The following is a 14732-nucleotide window of genomic DNA, read 5'->3' as shown; positions in this document are numbered from 1 at the left end:
GTTGTATATAGGGTTTCCAAAGAGAGTCTGGTGGGTTTAAACTGCAACCTTGTTAGCTTGGGTCAGACACAGCATAGCCCTCAAATTTACTCTTTGCTCTTAAACATTTCAAAGAAATCTTTTGCAGCACATATACCCAATGTACTGTCATTTTTTACTGCTGCTTCCATGAGCATTGATTGTGGATCCAAGAAAAATGAAGTATTTGACAACTTCAACCTTTTCATTGTTTATCATGTTATTTATTGGTCCAATTGTGACTCTTTTTTTTTTCTCTCTCTCTTTTTTTTCCCCATTGAGGTTCACCCCATACTGAAGGTTGTGGTCATTGATCTTCCTCAATAAGTATTATAAGTCCTCTTCACTTTCAGTGAGCAAGGTTGTATCATTTGCATATTACAGGTTGTTAATAAGTCTTATTCCAATCCTGAAGCCACAGTTTTCTTCAAATAGTCCAGTTTCTCCAATAATTTGCTTAGCATACAGGTTGAATAAGTATGGTAAAAGAATACAGCGCTGGTGCCCACCTTTCCTGATTTTAAACCATTCAGTGTTCCCTTGTTCTGGTCGAATGACTGCCTCATGGTCTACGTACAAGCTCTTAGCACAATTAAGTGTTCTGTGATTTGTCACAGTGTTGTCCATAGATTGTCATAAGCCACACAGTCAAAAGCCATTACATAGTCAATAAACCATAAGTGAACATCTTTCTGGTATTCTCTGCTTTAAGCCAAGAGCCATCTAATGTCAACAATGATCCACATCCTCTTTTGAATCCAGCTCAAATTTCTGGCAGTTCCTTGTTAATATACTACTGCAACCATTTTTTAATAATCTTCAGCACGATTTTGCTTACATATGATATTAATGATATTGTTTGATGGTTTCTGTTTGTAATAGGTCATCCCTGTTTGTAATAGGCACAAATATAGATCTCTTCCTATCAGCTGACCTGGTTGTAAGTTGTCTTGCAAATTTCTTGGAATAGATGAGTTGAGTGCCTCCTGTGCTGCATCAGTTTGTTGAAACAAGCCAATACCTTCAGTGCAGCTTGACTTCTTCCTTCAGTACCACTGGTTCTTGGTCATATGCTACCTCTTGAAATGGTTGAACACTGATCATTTTATTTTGGTACAGTGACTCTGTATTCCTTCCATTTAAAAAACTTTTTTTTTTTTTTAAGATTTTTATTGAGCTTTGAATGATAGTTTACATGAGACATGGGAGAACATCAGATTTGTTCCATCCTATCATATTTCTTATCATTGCAATGATTACAGTCCCCTCCATGCATCACCATTCAACAGTATTTGCATCTATTCCCTCTTTTGTTTGTTTGTTTTGTGGGGGAGGGGTGATATACACAAAAACATTCAGGAATATATAATCATAATTTATAATATATATAAACAACTCAAGGGTACATTCTGCAAGACTGCCTCCTGGCTGCTGTTCTCTTTCCATGAGTCTAGAGTCCTCAGCTGCTCTATCTCTCCATGTCATCATCTCTGATGTTGCTGCTTCTCTGGTTAGTATCCCACATTCTGCACAAACTCTTCTCCCTTGTTTGTCCTAGCATCCTCTCTTCCTGGACTGTAAGATGAACTACTCCCCCTTTTTGTTACAAAATGTTTACCTTTACAGTTGTGAAAATCATAATTAGTCATGAAAACAATTACTCATTATTGAATCATAAGAATCTTATCCCCATCTCCTTTCGTCAGACCTGTCTAGACAAGATGAAAATTATTCCATGGGGAGTCTACCTTCCCCCACATTCTGAAACTAAACTTTCTCTTGAAAACATAAGCCAGCCACTTTCTGCCTTTATAGCTAACCCTTCTTCCTCCCCCCCCCTCCCCCACCCCCAGCCCTAACCATTTTAGGTAGCCTATGTTTAAGTTGGCCATCCCTCTCAACCCTGTGTGCAGAGGGGATAGTTTTGATCTTTGATGTGAAGATTTCTTCCCTCTCAGTTGGTATTTTGAGCTACTGCATCCATAAGTATACGTCAAGGTCATCACATTATAGCAATTTACACTTGTTTCCTATATCAAAAAATTAAAAAATCATCTTCTAGTCAAGTACTAATCATCAAACCATCGAAACTAGGTCAAATAGATACTATCTACAAGTTTGGGCATTGTCATGCATCTCCCCTCATTTCATATCAGCTGAGCACTTCACTCTCGGCTCTAGCCCTCTCTGGCTAGTTCTTTGTCCATGGGCTTAGGAGTCTTCAGGTCTCATCACACTTCAGACCAACCAACCCTTCCTCTGTTCTCTCTCATCTCCAGGTTGACAGGAGTCTATGGAACTCAGCCCATATCTTCATTGCTGCCTTTCCCCCTCTTCCACTCACCGGTAGACCAGCCTAGTCGCCAGCAAGCTTACATGTCTGCTCATATGTTCACTTTGAGTTTCAGTCTTAGAGAGGGTGCTTGTCCTGAAGGGACTTGATTACTTGCTTTGATGCCTCCCTGGTGAACAACTTGCTTGTTCTTATAGTACCCAGTCAGACTGCCATTTTTGTGTTTGGTTTTTCCTGCTGGTCTTTCTTTCAAGAATTATCTGCTGGTCCTCTGGATGCTCCAGGCATTCAAGTAGGAATGCCCCACCTCAGAAGGTTCTGGTTGGGGCTCAGGGTTCCAACTAAAGTCCTACAGACTACAAAGTCGCCACAAGAAACCTTTTTCACTGGGGAAGTTCTAGAACCCCTTTTAGGTAGTCCAATCAGTTATAGACTGAAGACAGGCTTACAAGTTTTTGTAATCATGTTTCCCAATAATCCTTTCTATCCCATTCAAGTATTGATTTTATAATAGTAGGCAAGGGAAACCAATATTCATAAGACAGTCAAGCATCTTAACATTATTTCCCGTCTGTAACCCATTCAGACTATGCCTCAATCCCTGTATCACAGAACCCTGTTGTTCCAAGGTTATGTATACATCACTATTTACCTCTGTCCCATTTAGCCAATGCAAACCTGCCTAAGTGTTCCCCTGTCTACTTTGTTCTTCCATCTCCTTTCCCCTTGTTGTGTATTGCCCTCCCCAACACCTGAACTATGATGTGTCTCTCCCCTAACCTGTGCTCTACCGTCCCCTCCCTCCCACCCCTATTAGCCAACAAAGGATTTCTTTTTTTCCTTTCTTTTAGTATGGGTATCTTTTCTTAAACTTCTATTTTTAATGTTTCCATGTTCTTCTATTTTCATTGTCTTGGTGTGTTGTGAAGTATTAACTTTCTTTGAGGTTACTTTATCTTTTACTAACTTTTCCCTCCATTTAAAACAGTCTATTTTACCCTGCAATCTACCTGATCTCCTCATCATCTGGAGCTCTGTTCCTATATTTTTACCTTCTTTTACATTATAATTGTTTTAATCATCAACTGACCTCCCAGAGCCTCTGAATTTGTTCTTGTAGCTATGTTCTGTTCTGGACTCTTCCATCTGTCAACTGAGTTCTATGTGGTGCTGCCATGTATATCAGTCTCTGGTTGTTGTCTGTTCTTGTTGGTTCTCAGTCCAAAGAACTCTCTTTAGGATCCTTTGAAGTGCTGGATTGCCTTTGGCAAAGTCCCTTATTATTGTTGTTGTTAAGTGCCGTGGAATCGATTCTGACCCATAGTAACCCTGCATAGGATTTCCAAGGAGCAGCTGGTGAGCTTGAACCGCCAACCTTGCAGTAGCTTCTGTTTATCTGGGAATGCTTTTATTATATCATAGTATTTTATTGACAACTTTGCTGGGTAGAGGATTCTTGGTTGGCAGTTTTTTTTTAATTCCAGGGTTTTATATATGCCTACCCATAGCTTTCTTACCTGCATGGTTTCTGCTGAAAGATCAGAGCTTAATCTTATTTGCTTGACTTTTTAAGTAACACTTCTCTTTTCCCTAGCTGCTTTCAGGATTGTCTCCTTATCTTTAATTTTGGAGAGCTTAGTTATGATATAAGGGGCTCTGGTAGTGTAGTGGTTACGAATCGGGCTGCTAACCTCAAGATCAGCAGTTCAAAACTACCAGCCATTCCACCAAAGAAAGATGAGGCTTTCTGCTCCTGTAAAGATTTATAGCCTCAGAAACCCTGTGCAGGGTCACTATGAGTCGGAACCAACTCCACAGTACTTAACAATAACAACAACAGTTATGATATGTCTTGGCAATTTTATTTTTAGGTGTATCCTTCCTGGGGTTCACTGAGCTTCTTAAATGCTTATCTTTTCATTTTTCAGGATGTTAAGAGATATTTTCCTCCAGTAGTTCTTCAGCTATCTGTTCTGTGGTTTCCTGTGATTCTTCCAGTTCTGGAATTCCAATAATTCTCAGGTTATTCCTCTTCATATTGTCCCATATGACTCCTAGACTTTATTCAGGTTATTTTTCATCCTTTTCTCTGCTTGCTCTTCTATCTTATCAGTATTGAGAGATTTGTCTCCTAACTTGTTGGTTCTGGCTTCCATCTCTTCAGTTCTACTCCCTTGTCCTTTCAGTGTATTGTTCATTTCTGACATTTTATTAATTATTTGGACCTCTTTTGTGTCTTTTGAATAGTTTCCAATACTATTTTTATCATATTTGATTGTCCTTGTAGTGCTTTCCTGACTTCTTACTTATTTTTCTCAACCCCTCTATGCAGCACTTGGATGCATCTCAATATCCTTTTCCTTAGTTCCTCCTCAGGCAGTTCCAAAGCTGCCCTCCTTCCAATGGGAAGTCTAGGTCTACCTGCAGCTCATTTGTTTATGTTACTCTATCTTGTTTCCGGAGTGCTGAAATCTTGGATTGTCTCTTGGGCATCGTCAGTAATTAGATGTGATTTCAATTATTAGATGGATGTTTGTTGATGTATTATTAAGCTTTCTGACTGCCTCCAGGTAGATGTGATCAGGAGATGGGTTTCCCTTTTCACTTTTCCTATTACTCAACTCAGAGTAACTGTAGCAGATGTTGGCTGTCTATCTGGTGTATAGTAGCTGGTATTGGCTCTTGCTTGGATTGTGAGATTTTATAGGTGTGATTGTAGCTTGATTATATGACCACAATTGCTATCTCTTCTTGGGTAACATAGGGAGCAAAAGAGCCCCCCCAAGATAAAAGGGGAAGAAAATGAATAAATAAAACTACAGCGGTAACAAAAACAGATTGGATACTACAGTCTGTAATCACAAGAAAAAGAAAGAAAAAAAACATAGCAAATATGATATGACTTTAACACCCCTTGCTCAGACAGCTGGAGCTGTTCTAGGAGACCATTCTGTTTGAAGCAGATCCTGTTGGCTCCTCCCTCTTCTTAGCTTCTGCATGCTGTGGTCTTTGCTGAGTAGATCAGTGTGCATGCATAGTAGAACCCTCCAAGGGGTGGGGGGCATCCACTTGTTCCAGCACCCCCTCTAGTCACCAGAGTGGATTAGTGCAGACAGTGAGAGACTAATGAACAGGAAAAAAATGTTCACACCTTTATCTACAAAGATCAGACCTCTGTGGTGTGGACTTTCCTCTGACCCTGCTTCTGCTCCATCACACCCAAGATGGCCACTCTAGCACCCACTGGCAGCCACAGATCAAAAAATGCCACCTTTCTTGTTTCTACTACATATCCCACTAGCATTAAGCCTTCGATCCTTCTAAATATTCCTTTATATGTAGTTGAGTTTGGGAACTATCCCCTGAACCTACTTCATCCGGTATTCTGTGTTATTACTGTCAGAGGTCTCTGCACCACACTTCTCCCTAATCTGCCATCAAAGCCCCGCCCCCTTGTAACACCTATCTTCTTTTGATTTTTTTTTTTTTTTTTGCATTATTCAATATTTTGCCCGTAGAATTCTTCAGTATTGCAAGTTGAGGCTTAAATTATTTCTTCAGTTCCTTCACCTTAGGAATGTTGAATGTGTTCTTCCCTTTTGGTTTTCTAACTGCAGGTCTTTGCATATTTCATTTTAACATTTGACTGACTTCTCAAGCTGCTCTTTGAAATTTTTGCTCAACTTCTTTACTTTCTCATTTCTTCCATTCACTTGGGCAACTCTGCGCTCAAAAGCAAGTTTCAGAGTCTCTTCTGACATCCACTTTTTGCTCTTCTTTTTCCCTGTCTTTCTAATAACCGTTTGCTTGTTTTCTATATGATATTCTTGATGTCATCCCACATCAAGAATTCAGTCATTAGTGTCTAATGCATCAAATCTGCTCTTGAAATGGTCTCTGAAACCAGGTGGGATATATTCAAGGTCATATTTTGGCTCTCATGGACTTGTTTTAATGTTCTTTAGCTTCAGCCTGAACTTGCATATGAGCAACTGATGGTCTGTTCCACAGTCTTCCCCTGGTCTTATGTTGGCTAATATTGAGCCTGTCCTCTGTCTCTTCCCACAGATACAGTCAATTTGATTCCTGTGTATTCTATCTGGTGAGGTCCATGTGTATTTGTTACTCTTAAGTGCTGTCAAGTTGGTTCCCAAGTCATAGCAACCCTGCGTAGGGTTTCCAAGAAGTGACTGGTGGATTTGAACTGCCAACCTCATAGTTAGTAGTCCAGTGCTTATCCTACAGAACCACACGAGGACTCTATGTGTATAGTCATCCTTTATGTTATTTAAACAGAGTGTTTACAATGAATAAGTCTTTGGTCTTATAAAATTCTGTCATGGGATCTCTGGAATCATTTGTATAACTAAGGCCTTATTTTCCAACTATCGATCCTTTATCTTTGTTTCCATTCTTTGCATTCCAATCACCAGTAATTATCAATGCATCTTTGTTGTTTAATCAATTAGAGACTGAAGAAGTTTATAAAATTCTTCAGTTTTATCATCTCTGACCTTAGTGGTTGGTGTATAAATTTGAATAATATTGGTATCAATTGGTCCTCCTTGCAGGCATTTGGTTATTTTCCTGTCACAGACAGCATTAAGCTAGATCTTCTGATGTTCTTTTTGACAATGACTACAATATCATTCCTCTTCAATTTGTTATTCCCAGCATAGTAAACTATGCGATTGTTATATGCAAAATGGCTAATATCAGTACATTTCAGTTAACTATTGTCTGGAATATAATCTCTGTATGTTCTGTTTCATTTTGTCAACTCTCAATTTTCCTGGTTCATGCTGTATACATTCCTTATTCCTATTACTAATGGATGTTTGCAGCTTTTTCTTATCTGTAGTTGTTCCCCATCAGGGAATGGCGGTCCCGAAAGCCTCACTCCATCTACATAATTAAGGTCAGTTCTACTTTGAAGAAGCAGCTTTTCTCCAGTCATATTTTGTGTGCCATCCAACCTGAGGGGCTCATCTTCCCACACTATTATTTTACAGTGTTCTGCTTCTATTCATAAAATTTTCAAAAGTGACCCACCTCTCTTTCTTCCTATCTGTCTTAGTCTAGAAGCTCCAGTGAAACCTGTCTACCGTGGGTGATATTGCTGGTATTTAAATACTGGTGGCTTTGCTTCCAGGATCACAGTAACACACAGGCCACCGCTGTGGGATGAATGGACAGATGAGATGGTTGTTGTTAGGTGCCGTTGAGCCAGTTCTGACTCATAATGATCTTATGCACAACAGAAGGAAACACTGCCCAGTCCCGCACCATCTTCACAATTATTACATTTGAATCTGTTGCTGCTGCCATTGTTCCATCCATCTAGTGGGGGTCGTCTTCTTTTTCGTTGATGGTAGCAAAGGTTAAATTTTTCTATGCTGATTTTGGCATACTTCCTGGTTTTTTATTTTCCTACTTTAAAAAATTCATTAATTTTCTTGTTTTATCTGTCCCATAAAAGCCAAGTGCCAAAATATAATTCTACTCCACCAGAAAGTGGATAATTAAAGTTTGCTGTCATTATTTGTAGAGTGAGGCTTTACATGGCATCTTGTGCTGAGATGGGGGTTATCTTAGTTATGCAATTACAGAAAGACCAGAGGAGGAGGATGTCTTTAGCAAACTGAAACCTAGTGACTAGCAGCTCAAATCCAGGGTGCCAGATCTAGGAGAAGGCTGCTTCTCTCTTGTCAACTCTGAGGGAAGGTCCTTGCCTCCGTTCCACATCTGTGGGTCTACTGTTCCTTGGAGATCTTCATGAGTCTTGGCATTATACCTCTGCTGGGTCTATGATGCTTTCAGTTCAGGGACCCTGGGTCCAAAGTGCAACTCTAGTATTTTGGTTGTAATTGGATCCCTCCATTTCTACTGATTTGTTTAATCTATCTTCCACCTCAAAAGAGATTGACTCAAGATACAACCTAACCCATTAATAGAACTGCCTCTTGTCCTGCTTCATTAATATCATGGACTAGGATTTACAACATATAGGATAATTATATCAGATTGCAAAATGGAGAATAATTACATAATACTGAGAACCATGGCCTAGCCAAATTGGCAGATATTTGTGGGGAACACAATTCTTTCTATGGCTTTCTTTGACCCTCCAAATTCCTGCCTATGTGACATGTACGTCACATTTGCCCCATCAGTATTATCCCATAAGATATAATCAACTACAGGTCAGTTTCCTCTACATCTGTGGACCTGTGAAATCTAAGCTATAAGTTATCTGTTTCCAAAGTACCATGATGGAGAAAACAATTGGTAGACAACTGTATTATAAGTCGGAGAAATAAAAGACAAGAAACAAGTCCAAATTCCAGCAGAACAATTTCTCTGAGACCATCTTAGAAACAATCTTGCCATCTAAGATATTGGCCACTCTCTGGATTCTGGGTGGAGACCCCATAGTCATAGGGTCTGGCTCCACATTCTAGGTAATGGGAAAATGGGCAGTTCCGTTCTCCCAGTCTATCTGAATGGTAACTGCACACCGTCAGTCCTGAAAGGTCCCCTTCTTCTGCCCCGTGGGCATGGCAGCCCCACTTCTCTGCTTTGGACATCAGATCTGATGACCACATTCCCCAAGCACTTTGAGCAGAAACACCACACTCTGGAACTGAGTTGATGAGGATCTGACTCTTTGAAACATTGGAGGCTGTGGCTCCACCCTTGTAAACAACAGAGGTATCATCCTACCTTCTGAGATGGAGAGTCAGCTGTGTTTCCTGTACCCCTTGTCTCTACAGCTTCTCCTTTCTGCTTCCTTCAGGGCATTAGGGCCAGCCCAGTCTCTGCCTTGCTTGGGCAAGTGTTACAAAGCTCTTTGGCTGAGCTAAGTGCCCTGAGGTACTCTCCTTTGCCAGGAAGACTCCTGCCCAAAGACACTTTACTCTTGCTCCATGGGTCCTCTCCCGTACCATCTTACACCAGCCACCTGCTTCTGCTGACACAATTTCTCTGCCACTGCTTCTCACCATCTGCACCACGTCCAGTGTTCCAACTCTCCTCACTGCCTTCTGAGCCCTCAGCAGAATGAACTTTGATGACCATGTTTCCAGCAACAGTCTCTTCGAGGCAGTCTAGGCTTTTATTGTTACGCACTTTCAAACTCTCAAACTCTTCCAGCCTCTACTCACTGCCCAATCCCAAAACTGCTTCCATATTTTAGGTATATCTTAGAGCAGCACCCCACTCTTTCAATACCAAATTATGCCAGATTATTTATCTAGTGCTGATATAACACAAATACTACAAGTGGATGGTGTTCACAAACAATTTATTCTCTCCCAGTTTGGGAAGCTAGTTAAGTTGTTACTAAGTACCATCAAGTTGGGTTTAACTCATAGCAACCCTGTATAGGGTTTCCAAGGCTGTAAATATTTGTGGGAGCAGAAAACCTCATCTTCTTCCCACAAAGAAGCTGGAAATCCTCCTAAATCCATAGCAGGGTATATCCCCCTTCTAACACTGGCCCAGGGGTGGTTTCTATTTCATCAGCTCCTGTTTTTATTTCTTTTTGCTCCTACTATGTAGACAAGTTTTTAGGGCATTCTGGACCCCTTTCTCTTCCCTGTCAATCTCCCTGTTTTCATCCTATTCATTAGCATCAATCTTAACTTTTCTCCCCGAATGGAAATTTCTGACTCAGGCTACTGCAGCTGAGGAATTGTCAGCTGAGTTCTTCCCTAGGGAATCCTGCTTTCTCACTATTAATGTATAACCCACTCTTACCTGCTTCCTGTACTGTACCTCGGCTCCTCTGGGATTGACTTTATTCTCTTCTTTGTCTGAAAAGTTTGTCACCCTCCTCCCTCAGGAGTATCACTGTTGTTGTTAAGTGCTGTTGAGTCGATCCTAATCAAAGTAACCCTATGTAGGGTTTCCAAGAAAGTGATGGGTTTGAACTGCCAACCTTGTTGTTTGAAGTCCAGTGCTGGAGTCCAGGAGTCTCAATGGTAAAACCCTGTAGCCTGGGACCAATCGCTTTGACTGTATCTCACCTCTTTTAATGAGGCACAATCAGTATATGAGTATGTTTAGAAGAATCCCCTTTTGCCTTGATTATTTTTAAGAGAGGTTTATAGTAAAACATTCCAAATATTCTGAGGGCTACATTTTTATTTTAATGTAAAAAGTCTTGTCATCTGCACATCATTGCCATTTGGGATTGGATGTCTGCCCATCTCAGATATCCTTGAGCTGCACTGTCCAAAATGGTAGCCAGTAGCCCCGTGTGGATATTTACATTTCAGTACATTAAAATGAAATGTCATTAAAAGTTCAGTTCCTCAGCACTAGCGATAGTTCAAGGGCTCAGTTGCCACACATTGGCTTCTGTGTTGGACACACAGGTAATAGATCAATCCCTCAGCAAGAAGATTCTATCAGACAGTGCTGTGCTACAAGATCTCTTTCACAGTCTATTCCCAACAACACAACGGTGGTGATTGTTAAGTGCCGTCTCATCAGTTCCAATACATAGCAACCCTGTATAGGGTTTCCAAGGAGCAGCTAGTGGATTTGAACTGCCGACCTTGCAATTTAAACCAACTCTGTGGTCCAGTGCTTATCCTGCAGTACCCCACCAAGACTCTCAGCCTATTCTCAAAAAGCATGATGGTAAATTGTTATAATTATCAAAATAATTATTCTTTGTCCCGCTCTAGATCCTATATGAGCCTGTTTTAAAAAATAATTCTGAATGCTTTGTCTTCTGTAAATTATCATCCCCATCCAAATGCTAAGTAAATTTGTAAATAAAAATGCCCCCACTCCCACCCAAAAATTATTGTGGATTGAAGTTGGAGCATGTTAAGGGTACAAGGCTTAAGTGCTAAAGTATAAATCAGACTCCTATGTCTTTTAAATGCTTTTAATGAAAACTTCACAGGGCCATTTGAGAATTGTTTTGTTGTTTTATTTCCCCATACTATTATTAGTCTAACATTTATCGAGCACTATCTGTGTATTCAACAAATACATGGTTTTAAAGATTTTATATTTAATTCCTCAGAAACCCCTTTAAGGTAAATTCTATTATTAAAAACATTTTACAAGTGTGGAAAATGAAGCCAAGAGAGATTTGTTAACCTCTTATTTAACACAAAGTGTTGAAAAGCAAAGATGTCAGCTTGAGGACTAAGGTGAGCCTGACCCAAGCTATGGTATTTTCAATAACCTCATATGGATGCGAAAGCTGGACAGTGAATAAGGAAGACGATAGAATAATTGATGCATTTGAGTTATGGTGTTGGAGGAGAATATTGAAAGTGCCATGGACTGCCAAAAGAACCAATAGATCTGTGTTGGAAGAAGTGCAGCCAGAATGCTTCTTGGAGGCCAGGATGGCCAAACTTCGTCTCTCATACTTCAGACATATTGTCAGTAGGGACCAGTCGCTGGAGAAGGATATCATGTTTGGTAAGGTGGAGGGTCAGAGAAAAAGAGGAAGACCGCCAGTGAGATGGATTGGCAAAGTGGCAGCATCAGTGGGCTCAAGGGGGGTAACAATTGTGGGGATGGTGCAGGACCCGACATTGTTTCGTTCTGTTGTACCTAGGGTTGCTATGAGTCAGTACCGACTTGATGGCACCTAACAAGTAGGTAGCAGAGATTCCTGGTGTGGCACTGTGGGTTAATGCTCTAGACTGCAAAGTTGGTGTGAACTGCAAGGTTGACGGTTCAAGCTCACCAGTCGCTCCTTGGAAACCCTCTACAGGGTCGCTATGGGTTGGAACCAACTCAATCACACTTAACAACAACAGCAATAACAATAGGTAGCAGACACTGGTTTCATAGGTACAAGGGACTTCAGAAAGTTAGCGGGGAAATTCCATTGCCTTTTCATTTCCTTTTACCGTGAACTTTTTGAAGCCCCCTCATATTTCATTATGACTAAACCCAAACTGTTCCAAATGCCCAGGAAACATGGAAGAAGAAGACTGAACGACTGGGCATAGATCAGCCTCCCCCTGATGTGGCACTGTAGGATAAAGTACTGGATCACAAGGTTGATTTGAACAAGGTGGGCTGTTCAAACCCACCAGCCCCTCCTTGGAAACACTATAAAAGGTCACTGTGAGTCAGAACTTACTAGACAGCACTTAAGAACAACAACAAAACATTAACAGGTCTGGGGAGAAAATGGGACTGTATGATTTCCAGAGAAAATCCTGAAAATTTCAGATCTAAGTCAAGTATATATAAATCAGTTCTTTTAATAGCTTCTTATTTTTATGTTGTCTGAGGTTAAAAACGTGAGCATAGAAGAGTTTAAGTAATTAAAATTCACAGTTACTGTACTATTGCTATGCCAAGAAGAACCTCAGTGGTCTGTAAAAGAATTGTTGTTAAAATATGGCTTCTTCTTTCCTTCCAGTACTCCCCTAGCATGACAATGAGTGTGTGATGCATTACCAAGTCTCTTCATGAAAACCACAGTGAGTCAGCCCTTCACAGAACTACTACGGAAGAAAATTATTCATCACAGTGTACAGTTAAACAAAGGAATCTCAGTCATACCAAACCAACCTTTTTATTTCCTGCTCTCTCCCCTATTTTGTGAAGAAAGTGGGTTCAAACGTGATTCAAGCAACTGTACGGAGTGGCATATTAGAATTGCCCCAAACTGAACTGCAAATAATTATCTGTGTATGTATATGTGTGGGAAAGAGAATGTATTGCATATGTGTATATTATACGGACATATGCACATACGTACATTGGCCCACAGGACATTGTAAAATATCACATGACATATTAAGTAGAAGTAAGTAGGGACTTTTATTCCATCCTTTTTTTCACGTTTACATTTTAATTATTAAAAGTTGCTCCTGCCCCTCCCTGAACTATTTTGTGCTGTGTATATCACTGCTTTATATAAGTTATTTTTTAAGGTGATCTCAGATGTTATGGTTTTGTAAATGTCTGCAATCATGGATAGGAATAAAATTGCTTATTTGAGAGCTTTCATTAAATTGCGTCTGATGCAAGTTATCCAGTGAGTCACAAAGTATACTGTCTCAGAAAAAAACTGAAGAAAGCGTGTCTGCATCTTTATGTTAAATCCAACAATTTCTCAGTTATCTTCAGTGAAAGAAGTCCTTGTGCGCTTTTTACCTAGGAAAGACACTTAAAATCAACAGAAGCTTACGTGGAGCTTAGCACAGTATATTTCTACAACCTAAGTGGAGTTTTAAATATGTTTGTCTTACGATATAGAAAATCAGTAATTAACTCCAATTGCTTAGATCACAGCAATGAAGGGACAGGGGTTGTCATATTTTTAGAAACAATTTTTCTCTTTAACATGATAAAGCCCAGAAGTGATAACAATCATTTGCTTGAATGTGTCACTTCTCACCAGGACTCCTAGAGCTAAATTTTTAATACCAGACTTCTGTGAAATGGTCTCATGACCATTTATTTAGACTTCTTGTGAGCATTGCCACATAGACTTTGCAAAGCAGATCGATACAGTGAAATGATGGAGACTGTCGGCACCAGGGGAAAGGAAGTTTTACGGTAGCTGAGGGGCTCTGGAGCCCTGCTTTTCTATGCAGCTAGCTTGCAGACTAGCAGTAGAATTGACTGGAAAAGGTTTGTTCTGTGTAGGCCTTCTCACTGGCAGCAAGCCACCTGCTCTGCCACCGGGAGATAGGGGTTAGATTCCGAGACAAATCATCTTGGTACCTTTGCTTCATCTGCCCATTGACTTCAGCTGGCTCAGCCCACATTGTAATTAACTGTTCAGAGAAGAGTGAGTAAATGTTCTTTTTAAAAGAATTACCCACTTCCCTTATGAAAGCATCTTGTTCTATGGTATTTTGCAGACCTTTTGTTTACCATATTTCATTATATGTACAAACACCGAAGTCATAACGGAAAAGTGAGAAGAATCTGATATTACCCTGTAAAATATAACTTGGTGATCCTTTCTATTAAAATTGTGATACACATATCCCCTAAAAAACATCAACTATATAACCAAACTGCAGAGGCTATGAAAAGCATTTTTGAATCTCGGGTAAGAGGACCTTCTTCCTTTTAGACTTAGGGTCTCTACAGTGTGAAGAGTGTATTTGCAAATTCCTGGTGCTCAATGACTCATTTCTCTCAAACTCATAATAATTTATTCCTTCTGAAAATAAAGTTTTTCCTGTGTTTGACAGGAATGCTGGACATAACTGTTGTTGGGGGGGCTGGTGGAGAAGTGGAATTAAATGTATTAAACTCTAATACAGTGAGTCACCATTAATCACACAGTGGGCAGGAACCACGGACTGCTTCAAGCTCTCAAGCTGCAGAGACCTTTCATGAAAAATTCAAACTAAGAGGTCTGTAACTCCAGCCGAGGTATCCTGAAGACAGACACTTTGTACAGACATCTGAATAT

The 14732-nt window shown here is 40.1% G+C and overlaps 1 protein-coding gene across 5 annotated transcripts in view; it reads left to right on the top strand.

The window, feature by feature from the left end:
* The window catches only part of SSBP2 (single-stranded DNA binding protein 2), a 464724-nt gene extending 451348 nt beyond the window's left edge, over positions 1-13376 (top strand). The window contains exon 15 of one of the 5 annotated variants that reach the window (XM_006870594.1): positions 12717-13376. In XM_006870594.1, coding sequence (XP_006870656.1) covers positions 12717-12746 — 30 coding nt within the window. In that variant the 3' untranslated portion in view covers positions 12747-13376. The remainder of the gene's footprint in view (positions 1-12716) is intronic. The other 4 variants (XM_006870591.1, XM_006870592.1, XM_006870593.1 and 1 more) reach the window with 4 other exon arrangements.
* The last annotated feature ends 1356 nt before the right edge of the window (positions 13377-14732 follow it).

Source organism: Chrysochloris asiatica, unplaced genomic scaffold (assembly GCF_000296735.1).
Source record: "Chrysochloris asiatica unplaced genomic scaffold, ChrAsi1.0 scaffold00145, whole genome shotgun sequence".
Lineage (NCBI taxonomy): Eukaryota > Metazoa > Chordata > Mammalia > Afrosoricida > Chrysochloridae > Chrysochloris > Chrysochloris asiatica.
Note: the sequence above shows the minus strand (reverse complement) of the source record. Positions and strands in the feature narration are given on the sequence as shown.